We start from the raw sequence: 25,886 nt of genomic DNA, 5'->3' as shown, positions 1-25,886 counted from the left end.
TCACACAGCAGCGTCGGTGCGTGGTGAGTGCGGGGCCGGGCCGGGGGTCACCCTTGAGAAGCCAGCGGGAGGAGCAGCGGGTCCCCAGCTTAACTGTCCCCCCCTCCCCCGGGCCTTCAGAAAGTCTCAGCTCCGAGCGTCTCTCCTGATTTGTCGCTTATCACATTTTTTTCCTGTCGCCAAGACCTCCCACGGGGGTTTTTAGCCGTGACCGAGAATCGCTGCTCCGGGCAGATGGGGAAGGGAAGCGCTGACTAGATTTTTATTTTTTTGGGGGCGGTGGCTAAGTAGTAATAGCCGTGCGGTTTTGGTCCCGAGCCGTGCCGGCGTCGGAGTAAAGTCCCCGTCGGGGGGATGGACCGAGGAGCTCGAGTCGGGGTGCAGGTACGAGAGCCCGGAGGAAATGCTGCTGTTTTAGGGGTGGGGTGCGGCCGTGGGAGGCCGGGTTTTAAAAGATCGAGTGGGGTTTTTTCTGGCTTTAGCTACTATGAAGTTTTATTGTTGTGAGACGGTGATTTTTAGTGCACGATCTTAACGCGCTGGTGTAGAAGCAACAGTCTTGGCGTAGGTTACCGGTAATTAGTGTCTTTCCTTGGTGTTATGGCAGTTTCGAAACAGGACTAAGCTTGTCGTTGAACGTGAATGAAAACGAGCGCTTTATTAAACAGGCAGATGTGTGTGAAACTAGTGTGAGATGCTGATGGTTGCTCAGCAGTAGAAGAGACTTTTTAAAGTGGATAAATGTTGTGTTTAATGTATATACTTCCCCACTAAGATTAAACAGAAAATCTGTTGTCCTTTTAATGTATATACTTCCCCACTAAGATTAAAGGGACAACAGATTTTCTGTTTAACCTATGTTTTTCGTTGCTAAAATTAAAGGTGCGACAGTCCCAAATAGCATTTGAGCTTCTTTATGGACGAGGGTAACTCGTAAACACGCTAAATGAGACGAGACGATCAAGGATTTTTGTTCTTCCGCTGTCTCTCTTACTCTTTGAATTTTCTTCAGTTGCACAGTTTCTTTCTCTTGTTTGTATGCCTGCCTCAGAAAGAGAAATATTACCCAGGAATGTTGGCAGGGGATTGCTAGACGGGTGTAGCATCCCAGGCAACTTAACTCTTTAAAAATTGACTAGCGTTCACTGTGCCCATGTCCTCTAATGACCAGAATATGCAGATATCTGTAGGAAGATGCCTGAAAAGGCGACTGCGGTGTTGCTTGGTACCAAATGCCTGTCAAAACAAGAACGTTTGTAAAAGCAGTCCCTCGTTACATACCGATGTTGATAATGTGACTGATGGCTTCAGTAGCCTCGTCTCCAGCCAGCTGTTCTGATTAGCCCTATACTTGTAATGAGGGATAAGCTTTTGTCCATGCAGGTCAACAGGGAGGATTTTTGTCAGCCTCTTGCCCTTTGCAGATGACCCTTCACATGCTGACCTACTGTGTACATCTATACTTCTACTGTCTCTCTTCGGGGATAATCGTCCCCTGACCACTTTGTGTGCATGCATCTTCTCCAGTAGTCTCACAGCATGACAAGGCAGGCGGATAGCCCCTGGTGACTTGCAGATCCTGTTGCTAGCCTGTGATGCAGCAGTGCAAGGCTGGGCTGCATGGAAGGTATGGATGAATATTCCCGTGCCTTCCCAAATGCGATGTGAAGCTGTACTTGGTTCACTGCAGCTCTGTACAGCTCTAGCATCAGTTATATAATGAAACCCTAAACCCTTGTGATGTTACACCTGTAACAAGACAGAAGCTGGCTAATTACAGCAGAGTCTGTACTTTTAAATTGTTTCTCTATCTATGCCTTTCTAACATATCAACTGTTGCTGTTGACAACCTTGGATTTCTTCATTTGGTAAATTAAACATAAGTAACTTTTAAAGTCCTTTTGCAGCAGTTTGCACAGACATGTCAAAATCTAGGGAGACTTCTAATCTAGGACATGGCGAACACCCTCCATAAAAGGGGTCTAGACTTTAATGTTTGTATCTTGTTCTTCCCTGAAACAGACGCAGACAATCAAATCTCTGCTGTAGCCTCTCAGTGAAAGCCTCCACATTTATCCTCTGGTAAGAAGTTAATCTAAAAAAAACTGTTTGTCATTGGCTGAGTTTCAGTTTTAGGTGCGGCAGGAGTGATTCTGTTTCTGCTAACAGATCAAGTTAGAGACCTTTCTCTGGTGGTTTAACCCAGTCTAGGGCATTCCAGTCTTTCGCAATTGTTTTTATTTGCCTTTGAGTTGATAAAACTGCTTTTTATGTGGTGCAACCTGGATAAAATTGTTACTGAGTCCGAGTTACAGCTGCAGGTATTCACAAGGCAAAAGGCAAAGACTTGAAACAACTTTTTCCTCTGTGTTGTTCAGATGCAGTCTTTTGTGAACCTGGGTTCAAGCTTGAAAAGCAACGTGCTAAAAATCAGGCTCGAGATTGTAAACAGGACTCTAATGCGAGGTCTGAAGGACTCTTCTATGTGACCGTCTTCAGGCAGCATTTCCAAAACCATACTGATGGGCTGGAATAATGCAGCACCTTAATAACAAAGGTTGGAAACTGCTGGCATGTGTACCAGAGTCTGGCATATGAGACCATTTGGCTCTGCACTCCACAGCTAGCCCGAGGCCTGGGCAGATCCTTCCAGCCACAGAGCCCAGGCAGGCACCTGGGAGGCTGCAAGCCCAGCTGAAGGCAGCTTGGGCCCTGTGGCTGGCAGTAGCTCCCAAAAGCCTGGGCTGGTTGCACCCAGGAGGTTGCAAGCAGCTGCACTAGGCTCTGGAGCCCCAGCTGGGCTCTGTGGTGGCAGCAGCTTCATGTGCACCTCTGGGCAGATGGCAGGGAAGGGGTCTGGGGCAGCGCAACCCCAGCCTCACCCCCTCTGTCTCCCTGGAGGCATGTGTGTAGCCACCACCGCCGTTGAGCCAGTGCGCTCCGGAGTCCAGTGCAGCTGTTTGTAGCTTGCCTGCTACAGCTGCTCAGAGCCTGGGCTGGCTATGGCAGGCAGCCCAGAGGCTGCAAACAGCTGTACCAGGCTCTGGAGCCCTTAGCTGGGTTTCACAGTGGCAGTGGTGGCTGCACACACGCCTCTGAATGGATAGTGTCTTGTCTTGCCAGAGGTGTGCGTGCAGCTGCTAGCAATAAGAATTGGGCCCCTTGTGGCTCCTCCCATGGTCTGCCCCTGGCACGCCAAGTCAAGGAATGGGTCAGGGTTGGGGTGTTTTTGGCACTCTGGCCAAAATGTTACTGCCCCCTGCTTTCCAACATGGAATATAGTAAAAGTTTCTCATTGGAGCACCAATGATTAGGTTACCTCCACAGCTTAACAGTCTCCTATTGTTTGGTAAATACTTGCAGAAGTGTATTCCTACAAAGAAAAAAATAAAAGTTGCTCTTGAAAATCCAGAAAGACCAGTTAAGAAATGGGGAATAGATCTATTTTAAGTATATTGAGTCGTAGAGTAGCTCGCTGAAACCTGTAACCTTAAACATTCAGTGATACACAGAATGATACTTGAGTGTCTGTTGTGTGAATTGAGGTTTCCTGTTGTCTGGAGGGTCTACTGGAAGCAATTGTGAGCCAACATTTCCTTATTCATTAGGCCACTCCCTCCTAAATTTTAAGCTCAAATTTGGCCATAATTCTAAACATGAGCTTAAGTCGCAGCAACGTCTGTGGGACTCAAGCAGGTACTTAAATGCTGTGATGAAACAGCACTTGATTCATTTGGTTGTTTAAAACCTTAAGTGTGCAGGGTTCATTTCAGTGTTGGCAGCTCTTGTGACTCTTATTACTGGTCTCACAATATATACAGTGCATTTCTGAAAGCCCCAATTTCCAGATTCCTGTGTCTGTAAGAATCTCTGCTTTCATTTAAAAAGACTCTTACCTTCATGATTGTGGAGAAAACCTTGAAAATGTGACCCCGAAGCATCTTCACAGCTCAGCAACCAGAGAGTTAATATTGAGACTAAGGTTTTACAAATTTGGAGGGACATATGCTATCTGAATGCTTGAGTTAGTAATATTGTGATAGTGTTCACCTGTTCCATCGTATTAGGTGCTGCCCAAGTCTATATAAAGTCAAGATCTCTGCCCTGAGCCCTGTTTCCATGCTGCTGCGGCAAAATGACACTGTTTACCTGGCTTGTGTGGGTTAGATCATGCCATAACTTTATTTTTTGTAAAAGCCAGTACACAAGTACTGTTGTCTGGCATCAGTCTTTAGGGTGCAACAGTTACCATAGCCATAGCTGCAGCACTTCTATGTTGACCAAATCTAGGTTAAGCTACCTTTCAAAGTACAGCTAAGGGAAATATATCTTATACCCTTTCCTCAGTGCATTTAATTAGTGTGGCAGTCAACACTATGTTTTCCACAGTCTGAATGAGGACAGTCATGTTCTTTGAAAATGTCACCTAGTTATGGTTAATGACAGTTTTTAATGCAACTTGGTCCTTTCTATGCTTGATGTCAAGCAGTATAATACCTGTCTCTTAAATTTTGTTACGGTAATTTCACATTTGGGATTGGGGAGGAGGAGTTTAACTGTAGTGGCTAATCCCAGCGTAGTCCAAACAAATTCCTAGCTTAATCTCGCTTTCCTGCAGAGGAAGCAAAGCGGCTTAATTGAGGTAATATCTGTAGTTGTCCCATCTTTGTTAGCATTTTAAAACTGGCTGTGAGCTGTCCAGTTTTAGGCTCCTCTTCTTTAAAGTCTAAACAATGCATGTTCAACCTTTGCACATGTCTGTAGCGTTGACATGCCCATTGGTCCTGCACATTCAGTGCTGTTAAACATGTTGTTTTCTCTCTCCCTTTATCTAGAATGTCTCTGCTTCTGTTTCCCTGCTCATTTTATTGCTAGAGAGCAGCTTATGTGCAGGGTTTAATTCATAGATTAGATACTGGAGGAGTTGATGAAAGCTACTGCAGTTGGTTTGTGTTCCCCAACCTAATAAGTAGACCTGTCCACACCATTAAAGCAAACATATTTTGGAATGGCCTATAAAAGTTTATAGCCAAACCAGTCTTATGTTTGTTGCATTGGCTGCTCAAACCAGCTTGTTCAGCCATACTCTTGTGCAGGCTGTTCAGGAGGATGTTTGTTCCAGTAGCCTAAGCTTAATAAGGCCCTGATTCCAAGGCCAGCAAAGTTAATGGAAGGACTTCTGTTCACTAAAGGGGGCTATCAGGCCTTCAAGCATGTTTTCACCTGCTTAAACCTAATGGTGTTTCATGCTTATGCATGAAATTTTACCTATGTATTCCCATGTAACTTAAGTGTGTGCACATGCTTAAGGACTACAATTTCTGGGGAAGGGTAGGGTGGAAATTCATCAAAGATTTTTCTGGTATATTTCAATTGCATCTTTTTGTAACTATATATTGTGATCAGATTTTTAAAGAACAGACAAAGAATTTGCATTTAGGACACTGTAGAAAGTTCAAATAGCATCCTGACTTTGTGATAAATTCAGTTAGGTGAAAAGAGATTTCTTTCCAAATAACCTTTAGGTACTTCAAAATAACCTTCACGTACAGTGGAGAAAACAGAATGGTGCGTCAACATTGTGGCTTTTTAAAAAAAATGATAACTTTCCAAGAAGTGTGATCATTTCCTTAAATATATCGTTGTGTTCGCTTAACTGGAATGGTGCTCTCTACATCTGCTAGCTCACTGAGTCATGTAGCGCGTGACTTTTTTAACCTTTGGATACTTTCCATTTTGGAGTGATCAATCTTCTGGCTATTAAGCTAGCTCTCTCTCACAATTTGTTTTTGTGGTTTACTGACAAGTACATTACTTAGGTCTATCTACTCAAGACAAATATTCTGGATCTTTTAGATGCTCAGTAGCATAGTAAACTCGCATGGCAAAGTAAGAATTTGGCTTATTGCAATAGAAGACCATTCCTTAAATCTTTACAGAAACTTGATATAGTGCCTCCAAGCCACATCTTAGGTTAAAATTGAACTTTTGAAATAAAATTCATTGTTAATTACAGAATACTCAACTTTCTCTCTCTCTCTCTCTACTATCAGTGTACTTAACTGCAGTTCAATGTAAGACTCTTGTAGCTTCTAAATCAACCTTTAAGTGAAAAGTACCACACCATGCATAATTGGGCAGGGGCCATTTGCAAGAACGAAAACACTTCTGCTCTCTGCTAAGAACTGGCCCAAATATTGCAATGAAGGTTGATGGAAACAGTGTGTTTTAGCACAGGCAGTGCCTTTAAAGGCCTGTAATATGTCCATAATTAGTGTGTTGGGTAGACTAAGAAATAAACCCTGTTGTGAGTAACTTTCATTTTTAATGCATCTCTGAAGGTCAAGAAGAACAGCTTCCTATTTAACCTGCTGTTCCACCTCTCTGAGACTTCTTACGCTATTTTGACCCCTCACTGGTTACCTCGGCAATTCTGTTGAAGCATACCCTGGGGTCTCCTTTTGAAGCATCTTGGCTACCTCCTGATCTAAATTAATAAAATCATCCCTCGCAACCCTCCCTAGTACAGTTAGAGGCTGTGTAGACCTGCCCATATAGTGTGTGGCAGAGCAGTATATCAAACCCAGATCAAATCTACTTCACAGTAAGACTTTACCATGACCATTGCCCTCTATTCCATGTTAAAGTCATGGAGCCGGTTGAAGACTCAGTTGTAGAAGCACCTAATTTGTTAATCAGTTGCTAGCTTGGGTAAAGACCTTTGTCTGAACTGTGTTCTGCTTCATTAGGAAACTGCTTTGATTAAACTACCTGTGCAGTTGGGGCATAATGCTGTTAAATGTAACCTACAAGACCAAATCTGCTATTAAAACTTTTTCTTCTAAATTAAAGAAGTACACTTCTGCCTTTCCTATGCCAGAAGGCTGAGCCTGTTGTTAACTGATACACTGTGGGCATGTTTACATTAAAGAGCCATAATCAGCACTAGTGCGTATTAGCACCAATGAACACTTTTTGTGCATTGTTTAATGCCCACTAGAATAATCTGTGCGGTAGCGCATTATCATGGTTTTTGCCAGTCACGTTAATATGCAGTAGAATTAGTCCAATGGGCATTAAGCGTCTTGTGTAGATGTGCCCTGTGTCTCTGAGCCTGATGTGAACAAAAACTGTAGAAAGGCTAGGCCTTAGAGGACAAGGTCATAATTGGTATATTAATACCTGCTGCCCATTGTTGTAGCTGAAGTGCAGCCTTTTTTAAATCTCTGGTGACTGTGTTTCATCATTGAGGAGTTATGCAGAGCTTCTGAGCCTGAAATCTGGAATGAACAACAGAAGTTTACTGGAAATAAAGTACTAGTTAGTTGTACTAGTAACACACACTTCAGTACTGCTCATTATATCTAAGTTCTCATTTTTATGTGCAAAGAATACCCCACTGAAGTGCTAGTCTCTTTTAGGTCAAGCCTTTGGTCAGAGAGTCTCTTTTGGTAATCCTAGTTCAAATCCTGATAAGGTTACTTATTTAAACACTTCCAAGCTTTTAAATATTGGCATAGATGCCACTAACGCAGCCCATGCAGGTTCATTCATAGTTAAACAATAAGCCATGACCTTTTGTGACAAAGGATACCGTTGTGAATGGTAGAGGTGATCCTAACCTTGGGCCTCACCGAAATCACTGTCAAGAAAAGGAATAAATTGGACATGCCATTGCATTAACTTTGACTCCAGGTTCTCACACGCACGTTATGGGGGTAGGTCATTCAGAGATCCAGCTGGGAAGCAGGCACCAAGTTTCATTGCATTTCAGTGGAAGATGAGTACTGACCTCATTTGTGACTCTGAAAAAGCTCCCATCTCCCCCTGTTCCTCCTCCATCTGAACTGCACAATTTGACACATGGGGTGAAATTTTGATGCTACTCTGGTCAGCAGTAGATCTCCCATTGCCTTCAGCAGGGGCAAGATCTTTTTGCCCAGTATTACCTTGTACCAAATGCTGCTTTTGTGTGCACAGGGCAGTAGTGTATCCAAATCTCACTTCAGAGATGGTAGGGCAACATGCATTCTTCATTCAGGCTGCTTATTTTAACTTGGCTTCTTCCTGTATATACAGGAGCACATGTACACATCTGCCAGACCAGTGTGGGCTCCAGCAGTGTTTAACACACGCCTGTCTTATAACCAGAAGTTAAAGTTTTTATAATATACATGTGTGAAACAAACTGTGGGCACCTATTTGGGCATCACTGCCTAAAACCGCAATCTCAAGGAAGAATCTGATCTGTTTAGGAGAAATGAAACAAGTGGGATATGCTCATTGCAATAGAAAAATGAGATGTTTTAAAGAGGCCTCCAGATTCATCTTAACCATTTAAGCTTGTTGTTTGCAAGAGGGGCTCTTTCATGTTAGTTGTGTTTGCTATAGTAGAAATATGCTGCTCTGTTTAGTTTGGACTACACTTTTGGGACTTGCTGGATTGCAGCCTAGCTGCATTGCGTGGGAGTCTTTCTGCAATACAAATGTTGCAGAGATGTCCTAGCCGAGGCAACACTCAAGACTCACCTCTAATACTGTCTTTGCTGTCTTTTTGGGAGGAAATCATCAGGAAGATAGAGATGTTAGTTGAGTCTTATTGGCTCCAGAATACTAATTGGCTACCAAGAGGCAAAAAAAAAAAAGGGGGAGGCGTGAAATGGAAATGCAAACTGGATGACTTTCTCCACGTCGCCCTCAAGGAATTGGGTTGAAGCAAACTGTATCTTGATCATAAGTTCTTCAAGGCAGGGCCTGTCTTGTTCTGTTTGAACAGCATCCACAGAGTAAGAGCATCCATTTCTTGTTGGACATCTGACAGACACAAGGTGATGGACTTGTGGGTACCAATCGCCAAATGGTATTGTGGAAATCTCACCTCTTGCTTATGACTGGGAAGTGTTTAATAGGAAAAAAGGTGCCAGGGAAAAGTTTTAAAAAAACAAAAATGCCCCACTTAAACACCACAACAGCATTTTAAATGTGACTAGAGGTGGAGGCAGGTAGAGTGGTGAACTAACATATAGTTCAGGGGTTAGCGATTTATGGCCTGAATCATAGAAAATTAGGGCTGGAAGGGGCCTCAGGAGGTCATCTAGTCCTACCCCCTGCTCAAAGCAAGACTGTCTCCAACTAGATCATCCCAGCCAAGTTTTTGTCTAGCCAGGTCTTAGAAACCTCCAAGGATGGAGAATCAGGCTGGATCGGGCCCACAAAGGGACGGGATCCAGTCCATTTTCACCATGCTGCACCTGGGGCAGCAGAGGATGTCACAAGAGTCCATCCGCCAGCCTCATTCTGTATTTCCTCCACAGCATCCGCCACTGGCTAGGGATTTGCGACCCATGGAAGGGAGCTGGGTGGCAAACAGTGCCCTGTGGCAGCAAAAGGTTATCAACCTCTGATCAGGTTAATGAGGGACATCAAAAGGAGGCTTGTTTTTCATCTTGTGAATGTTTTGAGAATGAGGAAAAGATGTAAAGCATTGTAATGTGACTCTTTCAAAGCGTCATGCTGTTCAGCCAGATGGTACAGAACTGAAACCTAGGATATATGTATGTATGTTTTCTGCCGCAGTAACCACTTCTGTACATGTCCGTTCTGTATACACATTGGTCCGCCACAGAGCACATGTCCATAAGTGCTGTTAGAGCATAATGGGGAATGAAACGAAGGTAGAGCTGAAGCACTTTTTAAAAAATGCAGTTGCACTCTGAAATCCTGCTGTAAACTGGCACTGTGTTAATGCTTGGATCTGTTCCTTGTGCGTAGTCAAAACTGGGTCTGTTCAGTCGAGCAATGATGAGTTAGCCCTGCAGAGCTGAGGTGGAATCGGATTCTGTTACTCTTGTGCATCGCTCGAAACAGAGCAGTCCCACTCCTGCCCCAACAGATAAAGGGATCACGGGAGGCATCATGTCTCGATTGCAGCATCTTATGATGTCATAATTGAAAGAGAACCTGCCTAAGATTCAGACTTCAGACCAAGTTATCAGGTATTTTCCACTGTAAATGGGAATGCGTCTGATCTGGAAGTCTATATGAGACAGACATGGAGTCCTGCTTTGTCAGACTGAAAGGATTACTTTAAAAATAGGGTTTTATTTAGTTGATGGAAATGTTTGTTGGTCTCCTGCACTGGTTTATCTGGTTATAAGCTTGTTTAAGAACTCTTTTCCTTATTTATCCTCTCCAGCCCTGTCAGTAGTTTAAAAAACAGGTTTAAATTAACTTACCTTTGTATACATTTTCAGACGTGACTGGCCACAGCCCTAAGTAAGCCCTGACAGTGTTCTGCGCTGCGTGACAAGGCTAGCTCTGGAACAAGCAGTCTCTAGGGTGGGATGCCTAGAAACGTAATGTCGGATTTTTCTGAAATGGCATCAGAAATCTCGCCAAATTGCACCTTGGGGAACTTGGAAAGAAGTGGGAGCATGGAGAGTCGCAGAAGCCAGTCTAGGTGCAAGAACTTTACTTTGGTAAGTACTGGTAATCTGTCTGGTGAAGTGCCTTACTTCATTCAAGAAACTGGACTCTCAAAGATTACTTACATGGGCAAACCAAATCCCTTTTGTAAACTCCCCTATTCCTTTTCCTACAAAACTTAACACTTGATTTGGAAACGTAACAGTGTAGTTCCAGCAAAGTAAGTCAGAGCAAGTGAGTGATATTTTTTTTTTTTTTTAACCCTTGCCCAAAATAAGGGCAGATTTAACTGTATCTTTGAAGTACCAGAGTTATTCATACTGCTAGATTTTAGAAGTGCTGTTTCCTGTTCACATATTTTGCTGTCGCTGGCTGACTGAAGGGCCCTGTTGCTCATTCCACCTTAACATAATTAAATGAGTAATAACTACATCATCATAAACACAGCTGTCTTTACATAAATGCTTGTGTGTGAGTAATTGCTGAGCATGTGAGAGATCTGCGTTTTGTATTCTCCGATTAGAGGAATGATTCAGACTGTTACCTTAACTATTATTTTTGCTCCATTGTAGAAGGAACCTTTAAAGAGTCTGGGGCTCTTCCATGCTTGTAAGTTGCTGCAGCCCTTAAGACTGGAGCCCTTTTTTGTCCAGGGAATGTCACTCATTCAGTTTGTGGGTCCCTCCTGAATGAAAGACCTGATCCCTTGATTGCATTTCTTCCCTGTTAATAAAGCACTTTTAGTGCTATGAAAACAAAACAGTTGTCTTTTCTCGCCCTCTTATAGTTAATTGATGAAAATACAAACATTCTGTGATGGCTGTCTTTCACCTCTCGATGTGGGAAGGCAATTTGTCAGTGCTTTTTATCAGACTTCCTAGTCACTAGAACTGACTAAACTTCTGCAAAAGCAATCATGAGGAAATTTGTCCCCGCATGTTTTAAATGGCAATTTCAGAATTTTGCTAGTTGTATTAACATGATGCAGCATCTCTTTCTGCCTGCGTTAATTCTTAAACCAAAAAAAAAACCCAACAAACCCCAATCGCTCAGGTAGTACTGATCTACTCTGCACATGCTGAGTAATGCTGTAATGTAGTTCTATGCCTTCTCAACCACCCTCAAGAGAAAATTAGAGAAGACCCACAGAGAAATGGAGTATGGCATCTCTGGAGATGTGACACCCAATACAGGTGAAGATCATTTATGGTAGCCTAGTGAGTAGTTCTCAGAGTGGTGAGGATTCAGTGGTTGGGACGCTGAAAATTTGGATTAGTTTTCCCACTCTTCTCCAGCCTTGTGGAACTTTTGGCAAATCACTTGGACCCAGATCTGCAAAGTTTAAGGCATCCAGCTCCCTGTGATTTCAATGAGTTAAATTATAGGGCCTCAGTTCCCCATTGGTAACTGAAGGCAATCTCATTTTCCCTATCTTCCAGGTGCATTAAGAGTATAAATACATTAAAGATTTTGACTCAAAACAGGAGCCATACCGACTTGAGCAGAGAGGTTTGCCAATCGTATTTATAGGCTCTAGTGGAATAGGTTGTTCTCTGTAAAGACTCAGTCCTCCTTGAACCAGTTGATCTCTAAGGTGCCACCCTGCCCTGCCTCATACCTATGTTAGAAAAGTTATATTTGGAAACTTAGTGTCTTTGGGAAGAAATGTACCTCCAAGCATAAATCTAGCAGAGCATAACTGGTCTCTTAAGTTTGGGCCTGATTCACAACAGTACCACAGACCTATGGTAGCAGGTCTCCAGTGCAACATCTAAAGCGAGTAGGAAAAAGTAGGCTGTACACAAAGAGATCCAGCATGCACTCGGGTGGTCACATGTTTTGTCTTCAGTGTTAGGGTGTAATTTTAGGCTACCAATTGAATGACTGTAATCTAGCAATAGTATATGATACTCGTCATGATACTTCATCATGAGATTAGAATTCCTTGATGTAACAAGCCTGTAAATGGTAATGGTTTTCTGTACCCAAATTAGTGGAAATAAGAGCTGGCTGGCTATTTGTGCATGATTCTCTGTCATGACATTGGTCAGAGATACAGAGCGTGAAGTGTTCAGTGCATTTTCTGTAGGTCTTGCTGTGCAGCTGGCATGTCCTTTTTTATCTATGTGGAGTAGAAATTAATCCTCGGAAAGCAGGTAGGTCCCTTGAAGTGACATCAGTTGGAATTCATGGGTGGCAAAGCAGAAAAAGTATGGAGCCCATCAACTGAAGAGCAATAATTATAAATGAGCCTTTTGAACTAGGAAAAAATATCTTGTTCTCTTAGCCTTCATTGGATGCGGAGGGGGATCTACTATCCCTGTTTCAATGCAGTTAGCAATAAGTTGCTGCTACGTTCTCTTCTTGAACTCCGCAACAAAACCTTTTGTGTGTAAGAAGGCCTGTGGTACATCGAACAAGAGGGGCAGTGAAGGAAAGTCCTACCCAACTGGGCGTGGGTTTAAAAACTATTCAAGTCTTTAGTGCCACTGCGTTCTTCCTTTTTCACAATATGTCCAAATAAGAATCCTACCATCATCCTGCATCTATTCAATGCAGTAAAGTGAGCTTTAAAAACTTCTCCAGGAGTGAAGGTCAGCATTCTTTCTAATATGCTTTTCCTCCATATACACTTAGATTCTCAGTTTTAAGTGCACTAAAAAGAGCTTTTGTTGCAATCTGCTGGGCAGAACCAGGGAACTCTTCCTTCACAAAAGGGTGGAAGGGGAAAATATTGATCAGTGCTTAAATTGATCACTGGAACATGTTCAATAGATCTTGACTCCAATTGCAGTCTTGCACAACAGCAAGTCAGGTCAGTAGCATGGCATTTTTGTTATGGAATAGCCCTTGCAACATTTCTTCCTCTACACTGCAGATTGCTTCTGCAGCCTTGGACAAGAGATGATAATTTTTGCTTCCTCGCATTGTAGCACAAAGATAATGATTATCTCTCATGAGAGTGTTTGTAAAGGGCTCTAACAGCCAGGGCTGACAGCATACTTAAGTTCCCTTGGGGTCCATATTCATATGCTTACTGTCAAAACAGTTCTTTAATGTCTCTTTCCAAAGGCCATTATTGCAACCTTTAGACACTGCAAGGGAGAGAAACTAAAGATTTTAACCATTTCCAGGGAGTTACCTGTCTTAAAATATTGCTTTGATTTTCTGTTTGCCCAGATGCATACTCAGAGTTGGGGGTCACTTTTGCTTTGCAAAACCGTAAAGGATTCAATAAATTATTGGTGTTTTATGAACTGACCAAGTTGCTGGAAGTTTCTTTCCAGCTAGTTGCAATGAAAGGGCATCCCATATCTCTAAATACAGAAAATCCACAGCCTGTCAGCAAGCGTAACCTTTGGATGAGTGATCTCCATGAAATTCAAGCACAAGGGAACAACACCTGCAAGTGCTTGGACTAACTAGCATGTGCAGGCTAACCAGACCCAGTCTAGTTAATGGGGTAGCTAAAAACAACAGCACGTAGTTCACCCTAGCATTGCAACTATAGAGCTGTACCAAGATGAAAGAGGCTTTAGGAAGAATATGTACGTTCTCAGCAGACCCAAGGCCCGTGAGCCAAAGTGCAAGAACCAGTGTATGCTATTAACCTGGCATTGCTTTGTACTAGATTTCCAAGTCGCCTTCTCCTAACACAGCTATCCACAGGGTAATGCTAGACTTGGTGTAAGCAGGTTGGTGCGCCTGCTGCCAAACAGGCTGGCTTGCTTTGGGAGCCCCCTAGTCAGTCCTCATAGTACAAACACAGTAATCTGTTCCACAAACGAATGCGTAAAGCAAAACCATTAGCCTTCTTCCAGGTACTGGGGCCTTTAGCTCTGGACCCTTCCTAAAAGCAGGCTTAACTGAGTTCCAGTCTGCCTTCTGGCCACAAATTGCTCCTTCCCAATTCCAGCTAGTTCTTTCTCTCTCTCTCTCTCCTTGAGCTTTTGACTTAACTCACAGCTGGGCTTCTACCCCAGGGCTGGCTGCCCTACTTAAAGGGCCAGGCTGCCCTGTTACCCTTGGATACAATCCAGTCCTTAAGGGAAAGCCCATATTCTTGCATTGAATATGAGCTTATTTAATGCTATCTCTGCCCACACTGTTCTGTTTGCAATAACATTTTTCTTACAATTCAGGTATGAGCAACGATTACTACAACAAAGCAAAGCATACACTTCATTTAAATGTGTTCTGCCCTGCATCGGCTCTTTTATGAATGTAACAAGTCACTTCATTAAAGAATTGGGGGTGGGGGGGAAGTGTATGAGAGCAAGAAAGTGCACTCGTGCAAGTGAGTGAGCCTCAGCAGTGAGGGGGATGAGTGCCCCTTCACACCTACAATCATTTGTACCAGTTAAAGTGTGTGAGAACAAAACTACATCTGAATCCCAACTCCCAATCCCATGCTTTAAGCATGGTGCAGGCTTGCCTGTTATTGTCTGACTTGTTTTTATACCACTGATAAAGTGAGCGTGGATAAAACCAAACTAAGCACTTTAAGAACATTTTTATCTCCAGCATTATTCAAATGAGGTCCTGGCTAATTCAGGCTATTTGTCTTGAACTGGTCTTGAATAAACAAAATGCAAAAGGCCTGTGGCTTTAAGAGGCAAGGGCTTCTCTTTCAGTCCTTTAATCCTGTAATTGTACAGCAGACCTAGGTTGAACCAAGAACACTGGAGTAGATACTAGAGGGGAATAACACACCAATCTAATGGTGTCACGTACTGAAACCACATGGAGCATGCTAGCTAGCACTTACCTTGGCTGAACTGGGCTGGTGCTGAACTGTTGTACTGAGAGTCTGCATTTGTGTCCTGGTTCAGATAGGAGTTTCTGAAATGACCTGCATTTACCTTGTGCAATTGTGCCATTTAGTTCTGTGTTCTGTGCGCGTGGACAAGCACTTCAGTCACATGCAAAGGACCATGTTGTGCATAGTTTACCTGCTCTGCCAGCTTCTTCCTCCAGTTATGCTGATGTAGGCTACTTTTTTAAAAACAGGTTTTTGACCAAATTCCTCACTTGATTATGTGGCTGAAATTTTGATCCAAACTCTTCCTGATTGGCACCTGAATAAGGAAGTTACAAAGTGCACATTCCCGCAAGCAAGTTTAATTCCAACCCAAATTATTAGCAAGTTGATGTTGAGCCATGCTCCTGCTGGCTTCTTGTTTCCAGTTGAGGTCATCTAGTCAACATAGACTTCTCGGTCCCAGCAATCCATGGGACAATTTGTGAGGAACTGTCAGTAGAGAGGGACGGGTGATATACCAGACAACTTGGGTAGGCCAAAGAGAAAGCTGAACACTTTCTGGCCTTCCTATCTATCCAAGTCTTTGCTGGAGTGATCTGGCAGAGATCAGAGGACTGGTCTTTCTTCCTTTCACTCTAATACTTATGCCAGGGGTCGTACATCTGTTCATCTTGCAGAAATGGTGGCACCCTGAGCCCACATGATTATTTTCATGACTCTCAGCACCAGGATCATCCCCAGCCAACTCAGACAAGCACGAGGAGCACACCTGCTGTGTGGGGGGGCCCCTGCTCTCATGAATTAAGAGATGCCTCAAACTCTGAAGAAACCCTGGGACTCCTGTTTTGAACCAGTACTAAGATTGGGTAGCCTGTGTGTGTTCTTCCTCCATTTCCCCATACAACTAAATATACTATGCTTTATTCACTAACAAGGTGCTTGAACACTCAGTAAGTGGAATGGACTTTTGTTCGGGCCCCTGATCTGTGTTATTGCTAGAGGCTTTTTTTTTTATATTGGACCATCCACCCTCCTAACTTTTTTTTTTTTTCATGGTTGTGCTTCTGAGAGATACTTGCTACCCTATGTCAACTCCCATGCTGATATTAACAAAGATGAGGGAGAAGTCAGTACTGGCAGAAGAGCCTCCTGTGTGGCGTATGATGCAAGTTACTCCTTGAAAATTTGATCCCGAGGTAGAAGACTTCAGGTTGTCCATGCCTACTGCCACCTCCTCTATGACTGAACTTTAGGATGGCATCTGCCAGAGGATGACTTGCACTGGTGCATATTGGCCTGGTAGAAAACAGTAGAGCAGTTAACTTTGCTCAGAACAAACCAGCTGTGAACCAGAGCAGTGTCCCCTCTTAAGGGCTCCAAAGGGTTGATCCCAAAAGCTGTACTGCAGCATTTTCCAGACTCTTTGGGGTTTATGCTAAACCCTACCCACTGCTTTCCTCGCTGCTGGTTATCTTTGCATCCTGGTGTCATGCCCCCACTACCCAAGTTTTGTGTATGACCCACAGTTTGGGAAATGCTGCTCTCGTGCAAGATGCATTCTGCAGTTGCACTCTTATACTCTGAACGCATCACAGATTGGGTGACAACAGGTTGCTGAAACTCACTGAGAACAGTTTTCTGATCACTTGTGTGCCCACCCTACAGTAATTTAATTTTTAATGGACTGTATGTCCTTAGCCTTCTAGTGTTGTGTGGCATCATGTCAAAAGCCTGGCAAAAGTCAAGTTAGGTGCAGGAAATGTAAGAGATCTCCTTGGTGGAATTCCTACCCCAGAAAACTGGATTGTTTTGACATTAATTTGTTCAGGGCAAATTCATGTTGGCTGCATCTTATCACCTCAGTGCATACATACCGATTGCTTACTAGTGTTTCACCATCTTTCTAGGGATAGGTTAGGCTGACCTAGAGCTCCAAATCCTTCTTTTCCTTATCTTCTCATGCAGATATTGTGTTTGCCCTTCTCCATTCTCTAAGCCCTTTCTGATTCCTCGTGGTGTTTCAGATATGATCACTGATGGTTCAGAGATTGCTTAAACTAGCTCTGTAAGTGCTAAAGGGTAAACTCGCTCAGACCCTAACAGTGTTGAGCACAATAGCTAATTAGAATTGTTCTAAGCATATGCTCATCACCTTTTTTTTGGTGAATTGTTTTGAATGAAATATTTGACATTTGTATTCATTTGTTGCTTGCCCACTGATCACTCTTGGCACTGGTCCTACATTTTCCATCATCTTCTTTCTTCTAGGCAGTGGTAAGTGGCTTGTTTGCCTTCTTGATGTGGCCAGGCTGGGACTGGGAACAGCCCATCTTTTACTTCTTGGGTAGAGCATTTGCTCAGGAAGTGGGAATTGGGTTGTCAGAGCACCTTAGCCATATGTTCACATGCCAAGAGAAGGCTCTAACCAGTGGATCATGGTTAGTCTGGGCTAGGAGCAGTCTCCATTCACTGAAGCTGTTCCCAGATTTCAAACAGAAGGAAAGAAAATGAAAGAGTAAGAATCAGCAGCCCGGGGTGAATGCATGTGGCTGGGTTTAAAGCCCTGGAATCGGATCTGATCCAGGAACCAGTCACTAGATAAAATACATAATATGCATTGGGAACAGGGTTGTGGGGGGGAGAGGGGCAGTATTGAGTAGTGGTTAGGGCATCCTCCTGTGAGTGCTTGGCTTTGAACCTCTTTGGGCTGAGGATGATCTGGGCCACAGGGCTCCCACTTCCTGGGCCAGTACTCAAATCGCAGTCCACTTGTAAAGGGTGTGCAGCACCACTCAAGAGGAGCCGTCTTTCTGAAGTCAAGTGGCCACAGTTGCTGTGCTTGGCTGAGTTGAGCAATGGCAGAATGCATTGAAGCATAGTTAAATATGCCCAAAGGATTGGGCCATGCATGGGACTGGGATGTCACGTGTGTGAATCCCAACTGCAGTTTGGCAGCAGACATGCAGGACATGTACAGTAACAAAACTGTAGACTCCAAGGGAACTTTCCACAGTAAAATTGCAGGGTTTATGGCTGCTTGGACCCGTGGGCCATTCATTTGGGTGGAGATGCCTACATTCCAGCTAAGTTTCATTTCAGGTGCCGAGTTCATTCCCCAGTGCTTCCATTCTCCCCAACATTTGTTTCTAATCTTATATCTGTATGTAGCTATCAAGAATCTCCACGCGCACACATGTCATTCTTGAATGGTGAAATGGCTTCCTAGAAAAGACACCCCTATAATTTTACCAACAGTTAATGCCAAAAAGTGAAAGTAAACCCCACAACTTAATGTCCCAGAAGATTACATCTTTGCACTTGCATCCAAGACCATGTGGAGTTGTACAAGACACTCAGCCTTATTTGTCCTGTAGACATCCTTGACTTGGTCGTGTGCAAACAAGTCAACCCAGAGAGCCCTTGAAATCTAAAGGTGCGATGGCAGGCGTGACTGTCCAATACCTTTTGCACTTTAAGTGAAGAGGTTCCCTCCCTCCCCTAAAAGATGGCAGGTTCCTTGAACACAGATTCTCCTCCCAGCTGCTTTTAAAGCATCTTCAGAGCCAATCTGTATGGCGCTAGGCAAAAACTTAGGATTCAGTAAAAAATTACCAAATTGAAATGGGCAATAGCCTCCACGGCTAGAATTTTCTCTCATCCTTCACATTAAAACAATTCTGGATAGGGAGGAAAAGAATCTGCTCATTAAAGCTCAAAGTCCTTTCCACAAAGCATTCCTGTAGCAAAGTCTCCCCTGCCCATGCTAGGAAGGGAAAAAATGTTTGGCTGCATTCAGCTCAAGATATGAGATGCCAGCCAAACACTTGGCTCTTTCAATTCTATTTATAACTATAATTTCTTCCTTCCCCCAAATAGTTTTACTCTTTCATTAATAAGTTGTCATTTCAAGTTTTAAACTAGAGCTGTCCTTATTAATTTTAAAATGCTTAATTGTCCTTTTTAAAGTAGGAGGAGTTTATATTATCCTCCCCACCCCTACCCCCCTTTTTTTTCCCCCCTCTTTTCTACTTTCCAGTTCAAAGTAGCTGAAGAGATTCTGGCTCAATCTTTCCAAAACAAATGCCAGAGAGAAACGAAGCCAGAAAACCAGCCCAAGAAGAAGGTGAATCATTTCAGCATCTGAAATATGTGGAAAACAGGGCTATAATGGAAACAGGTTTTGTAACCTTCGTTATACTTGGCATGACCAAACCTATTGCAACAAAATTTCTCCCATTTTTTCTGAAGCTTTACTCCTAATTTAAGGAATACAGAAAAGCCTTTTCAAAGACGCCGATGATTTTAGAGCACAGTTATTCATAAATAACAATCGCTGCTTACAGGACATATTACCTCAAAGCCCTTCATCTCCACTCTATCCGAGCAACTTTAGTATCGAAAAATTTCTGTTGAGCTAGCTTGGAATGCAGGGATGTAACTCGTATTCCTATTTAAAAGGGAAAATGGAGACTGGTGTCTGCCAGAGTTGGAAATTGAACTCTTCCTGCATCCCAGCCACTATCCTGCATGACTGATCTACCTTTTCATGGGAAATTGAATACTTCAGCTGACCCCTGCAAAGAGAAGCTATTTGAGGAAGGGAACAAGCGGTGGTGAAACTGTAGTTTTCAGTGAAAACTACACTTTTCCAAATCTAAGCATATATTTGTTTTAACCACACAGAGCTAAGCCCATAGCTCTGATAGTTCACTTTGGACTTGCTTCTAAAAAGCAATTTGAACCAGGGTGGTATCTTTGGAGCATGATGAACCGTTCCCAGAAGCCGGCTGTGCTTGTCCCTTGAGTAGCACACTGTGGAAGCAGGCTGCATCCTGCGCTATGCTTGCTTGAACCAACAGCTTCTGGCTTCAATTTGCAGGCTCCTCTTAAGTGTGCGGAAAGCGGGGGGGGACCTCTTTCCCTATCCTGCTCCTCTACCTTGCCATAAGACAGAAGCCAGCACTGGAAAATGTCACCCAGTGCTTTTAAATAAGCAACTGAAATTGGCACTAGCCTGGAAATATTTATGCAACCATTTACTTTACTTGTATAATTCACCCATTCTGGCAGGAACATACTTCAGGTGACGAGATTGATGTCTTGTATCATGGGTGCCAGGACCTCACTGCTTTACTCCCTCCCATCAGATGCCATTTATCAAGCCAGCAGTAAATTTGAATGTCTGAGAATGTATCCACACCACGCATCAAAACCAACTTCAGATTATCCTGAGAGATTTCAGTCGTGCACTGATTAGAAAAGTGTGCTGATGGTAAATAAAATGGGGGGATGGAACCACTTATAGACCAGCCTCTGGAAAGGTAATCTGTTTTGAAGAAAGAGGGCAGGGTCATATAGGTGAATAAGGGCTACCTTTAGAGCCAGTCCTAAAGCAATTATTTTTAGCCACAGGTGGTTTTAAACAGGGTAGGATTTGCATAATGCTTTAATCCAGGGGTGGGCAAGATGCAGCCCGCCAGGCCATTCTATCTGGCCTGCAGGGTCCCTAAAAAATTTAGAAAATATTTATCTGCTCCTGGCTGCCTGTCACGTGGCCTGCGATGGCTTGCCAAAACTCAGTAGGCAGCCCTCCACCTAAAATAGTTGCTTACCCCTGCTTTAATCAGTGGGTTTCAGTACTCTGCAAAAGGAATAACATTGCTTTTGTCCCCTTTCTGGTGTCAGGGCTTAGAGGCAGAGGACACTATCCACACACTATCCACACCTGATTTTTAGCTAATGACTTAACTATCCATTAACATCTTTATGCCATAGCAGGTTGACTTGCCCCTCCAGGATTTATTTAGTTGAAAGCTCTTTGGTCTGCCTTATTGTAAACTGTATCTACCTTTAATATTTGCAATGAAACCAGGATGCCTAGAGAGATGGCAGCCTTGGCTTTTCCCAGAGTCATGCCACAAGCAGAAAACAGATGAGACTGGAACCTCAGTCTTCTCACTCCCAGCTTGGTGTTGTGTTCACTGCCAGCAACTGTTAGTCAGTCCCAGGTATATACATTGAGAAAGAAAGAGAGAGGAGATCTGGAAGAGCAAACATTTAGTTGCTTCTCATCGATACTGGAACAGGAGTACATGAATGCAAGATCTTACAGTCATTGCCATTAGGCAATGTCTTTCTATTACGATTATCTCACTGTAACTCATTAGTAGTCATTCTCTTAAATGTTGAAAAAAGTTTGCCTCCCAGGAGGTGGGTGTGTGAAAAGAGCTTGCTCATTGCAGTTCAGCTGCTCATAGAAGCATTATCTGGATCAAGTTAACAGAGAACAATGTGAATCATAGTCTCAGACGGGATGATCCTTAAAGTCATTTACCATTTCCCTACTAGTGCAGGACTGTTCTGTCCTAGATAAAACAGCTGACGCAGGAGTTTACCGTTCGGGAACCATTTCCTTCTATTTATTCAGGAAGCCCTTCTCATTTAAAAAAAATAACAACTCACCCTGTCTGTGAACAACCTGTAGATATTTTTAGATGACTTTTTGTATCAACTCCTGTTTATCAATCTGGTAGCTCAACATGATGCGATGATCAGAACAACTTTATATTTGGCTAGCCAGCTTGAGAGACCATATGCTGGCAAGTGCTTGGCACTTCTGAAAATCAGGCACCTCCAGGCTGCCTCTGCCTTGGCACTCAAAAATCACTAATCACTTGTGAAAACATTAGGCCTATGCTCACTTTCAATATCTGAATTATGGTCTCTTAACCAATTCTCAGTGAGCACAAACATTACCCAGCTTGCCAGCATGAGCAAGTGAGATTTTTTTTTTTTTTTTTTTTGGTAGCGTGCGCTGCTAAAATTCAGCCTTCCGGCATCTGGGATTTCAGCCTGGCTATCAACAAGCAAATTCCCTAGTCCAGGCTACTACTGTTTAACCCATGTTTTAACCCATTCTGCTTTATACTCCTGACTTTCTTTTCAGTATGCTGTAGTTATTTAATGACACTCTCCTTGCCTTCTTTCACACTTCATAAGGGATGGACATTTCTGATGGTGCCTCTTAGGATTGTTCTTTTCTTGGAAACAGATATTGTATTTGCTTTGGATATTTTGTAGTTTTTGTCGAATCTTGAACAGCTTTTCACTCCAAGGCACTCTTCTCTCCTTTACTGTAGGATGACGAGAGCCTGAAATATTTAACTCATGAGGAAAAGGATGTTCTCATGTTTTTTGAGGAAACCATTGATTCCTTGGAAGATGACTTTGAGGACCAGGTCCTGCATGACAGTGGCATCCACTGTCACTCCCCAAGGTCAACAGAAGAAAATGCATCCAGCCATTCGGAGACAGAAGATATCATTGACTTAGTGCAATCGACCCCTGAGAGCAGTGATCATGAAGATTCTTCTAACAAAGATGCCCCATCAGGTAAAGAAGGGTAGCTGTTAGGGCACGTCCACTGAAGTAGATCTTACTGCTCAGGGTGCTGTGGTGTGAACTCCTGCACAGACATGGCTCTCGTTCTGACACTTATAAACACCCTTATGGCATAAAACTAGAAGCTTTATGTACCTTGCCATGGTGTGTGTGTGTGTGGGGGGGGGGGGGTATTCACCCTAAAAGCTCAGCTGTTCACTGTTACTACATTGTGCTGCATTCAGTAGTTCATGTGATGCTGAAGTATGCAGCTAAGTTTGCTACCTGCTTCCCCACCTGACTACAAAAAGGAGCATCATAAAGCTCTCCCACTGGGTAATAGCTGTGGAGGTAGATAGTAATAGCTGTAACAAGTGTGCATGCACTAGTTATTTCTATATCCACTCCCCCCCACTTTTGTGGACAGTCATTTGTTACTCTGGTAGTGATACCTCTGCTGGGGGTCTAGTAGTATGTGGCTACACCAAGCAGACCGTGTGTTTTTGGTCCCCTAGATCCCTATCCACAACCAGTTTCCCCAGACTTTTGCCCATTAGGAAGCATGCTGCTATGTTTTAAACTTGATGCAGTCCTTTTCTCTGCCCCTAATAACCATGAGTGGTTGGTAATAGGAAGAGGAGAAAGCTTCCTGCATACTAGATATCTAATGGATGTGAACTCGCTGGATTGACAGAAGGAAAGTTTGTCATCATAAACCCAAATAATAATTGGCACTATAGAAATACTATCCTGGATGGGTGGGTGGGGGAATAGAAAGACACTGGTAGCTTAATTAGGCTCTTCAGGCAAAAAGCTGAGGTTCCAGCATATTCATTTGAAAAGCTGGGGTAATGGGATATGTATGAGGCCAGTCCTAGTAAAGGAAGGTATTGCATTCAGCTGTGTAAGAGCTCAACGAGATGTGTGTTGGGTTTGTTTGTTTTTCAGTGTCGGGGGCTGCTGGGAGAACCGATAGCCCTAAGCCAGAGGACAACAAGCAGCCTGAGAGGACACCACCTCCTGATGATGCACCAGTTCTTCCTTTGGCACCTCCATTGAACCCAGAGAGGTTTCCTCCTCCTCCTGTTGTGCAGCATCCTAAGCTGCTTCGCTCAGTCCCCACTCCACTCATCCTGGCTCAGAAAATATCTGAGAAGCAGATGGAGAACAGGGCACGTGCCCCTGGTTCTCCCAAGGAGGTGACGCCCGTGGAGAAGAAGAAAGTTCCAATGCAAAATGGAGATTATTTCCCAGCCATCAAGCACCCTCTGCAACCTGCACCTAAACCCCACAGGTTTCCAAGCAACATCAACATAACCAACATAAGCAGCAAAGAATTTAGCCAAACCATCTCTAAGGCAGCAGTCAACGTGCAGGAGCGCAGAGCACAGGTACTGGCCAACATCAATGGAGGAGCCTTTTGGGCTGCTGAAATAGAGGAGAGGATGCAAAAGAACGATCTCTTGGGTCGCAACAGAAGCTCCTCCTTGAAAGATCTGACTTCTGAACAAACACGATACGAGGCTCTGATGAAACTAGGCCTGGCAAAGGAAAGGCCAAGTCATATCCAGGCAGATCGTGCTCCAAGCACTCAGAAACTTAGTGACATGCGATCCAAACAGGCAGGGACTGTTCTGAATGGATATCAAAATATCCATGAGATCTTAACAAGTGAACCGAGCCCTTTCCTTCCTGCAGGCAAAACAGTGACGATCAAACCACCCGCCACCATTGTCAGTACCAAGGGCACTCAGCAAAACATTGCAAGGAGTTTTAACGAAGACAGGCAGGCTGACTTGACCCTAGACATCAGGAGGAGGTCAGGCTCACTCCCTAGACCCTCAGGATTTCGGCCCCAAGGAATAACAGTACAGTTTTCTGGCCGTGGCTCAACGGAAGAAGCCAGGAAAGAGGCTCTTCGAAAACTAGGACTGCTAAAAGAGACTCTGTAATTTATGGAAGGAGCTGTCCTGACAGCTGGGAGGCAAAGAAGGTGACTGGCTTGGCTTGTGCTCGAATAATCCAGCAAAATTGCATTTTCTAGACAGAGGGGATTGAAGAGCAGTTTTGTGCTCCTGCAAGCCAAGGAGGTACTGAATGCTGTGCAACCACAGGTCTGTCGGCCGTATCCGAAGTGGCACTGCTCAGTCAGCAGCGGGGTTTGAATGCTGCATCCTATTCAGTTACTCATCTGTTCTTCAGTGTGGTTTGAAGGCACTGTTTAAAACAGTACTGGACTACACCAGAGGGCATTGCATTAATGAAGTGTACTGTGCAGTATTTTGGTTTTTTTATTTGTACATAACTCGCAAATCCAGTGGAGGAACTTCCTCATGCTCTACCTTTCTGAAGCCAAAAAACCCTACAGATCTCCGTCTAGACATTGAGAGGTCACATACCTTTAAAGCTGAAGTCTTTGACTTATATTACAAGCTTTTATCACTGCCCCTCACCTTCCCCACCCCTCGCTTAGCTTTATTACCCAGCTCCAGGAAGGACAGGAACTACTTCCTGTCCTAAGTCACTTGAAACGGGTGAAGAGAGAGTGGTTTTCCCCTTTGGCCTTCATGTAGGCACAGAGGCCCAAGATGAGAGTAGGTGACTGCATTGTTCTGCCACTAAATTTGAATGTTGCCCCTCTTCCTCAGTAATTGCTTCTTGGGTGGCTACCGATCTACTCATCTGGTCTTCTGAGCCCCTGGAAGACCGTGTGTGTCAGTATTGCACTGACAGCCAAAGCGTCTAGTGACAATCAGTCAACTGCTTTCATTTGAGCTGTGAAATGCTAGCAGAGAAGCCATAGGTACAAGCTAACTTCATATCAAACGCAGGAGGCTTGCCTTTTTTAAACAAGAATTCAGTGGAGAAAACTTGCCCTGAAACAATAGCTGGACTCCACTAAGCAGCCCTGGCTCAGTCCTATTCATCTGATTAGCTGATTACTGTTTTGCTTTGTGGTGTGTTTTGTGTTTCCGACTTGAGGGAAAATCCAGCAGAGGTGCAGCTTGAAATTTGGGCTCCATGACCAGTGTGGGTGGGAAGGACCAAGGAGAGAAGCAAGTGCTTGCCTCCCCGCGCAGGAGCTGCAGCAATTTTGGTGGCACCGCAGTGCACGTTCCTCAAACAAGGACTGCCGCAGTGGCGCAGGCTCCCTGGGAGCTCTCATTCTGGTGCCCCCTCTGAATCGGTGCCCTTCTCTGCCACTAACAAGTTATGTCACTGAAGATCCAGTCATTCCCAAAGTTATAGGGAAACCCTTCTTTGAAGCACCTAGCCAGCTAGTTCATCATAAAAGATAACCCAAATCCTCGCATTTCAA

General features: G+C 43.8%; 1 protein-coding gene across 3 annotated transcripts; it reads left to right on the top strand.

The window, feature by feature from the left end:
• On the top strand, positions 1-25,886 carry PROSER2 (proline and serine rich 2). Of its 3 annotated transcripts, XM_019543710.1 has the most exons (5): positions 254-384; positions 2,023-2,082; positions 10,254-10,478; positions 22,327-22,579; positions 23,516-25,886. In XM_019543710.1, the coding sequence occupies exons 3-5, from the start codon at positions 10,344-10,346 to the stop codon at positions 24,517-24,519; spliced, it is 1,392 nt and encodes a 463-aa protein (XP_019399255.1). In that variant the 5' UTR covers positions 254-384; positions 2,023-2,082; positions 10,254-10,343; the 3' UTR covers positions 24,520-25,886. The 3 variants fall into 3 exon arrangements, with proteins under 3 accessions (XP_019399256.1, XP_019399255.1, XP_019399254.1); XM_019543711.1 differs by lacking the exons at positions 254-384; positions 2,023-2,082 and adding an exon at positions 1-23; XM_019543709.1 differs by lacking the exon at positions 2,023-2,082.

The sequence above is a fragment of the Crocodylus porosus genome, unplaced genomic scaffold, assembly GCF_001723895.1.
Source record: "Crocodylus porosus isolate Cpor-Errol unplaced genomic scaffold, CroPor_comp1, whole genome shotgun sequence".
Classification (NCBI taxonomy): Eukaryota; Metazoa; Chordata; order Crocodylia; family Crocodylidae; genus Crocodylus; species Crocodylus porosus.
This window is presented reverse-complemented; position numbering and strand designations above follow the sequence as displayed.

Excerpts from the sequence above, each read along its gene's own strand:
- PROSER2 (XM_019543711.1), top strand. The coding sequence starts at position 10,344 with ATGCCTAGAAACGTAATGTCGGATTTTTCTGAAATGGCATCAGAAATC. Across the intron at positions 10,479-22,326 it reads GGTGCAAGAACTTTACTTTG|GATGACGAGAGCCTGAAATA; the intron begins GTAAGTACTGGT and ends CCTTTACTGTAG. Across the intron at positions 22,580-23,515 it reads TAACAAAGATGCCCCATCAG|TGTCGGGGGCTGCTGGGAGA; the intron begins GTAAAGAAGGGT and ends TTTGTTTTTCAG.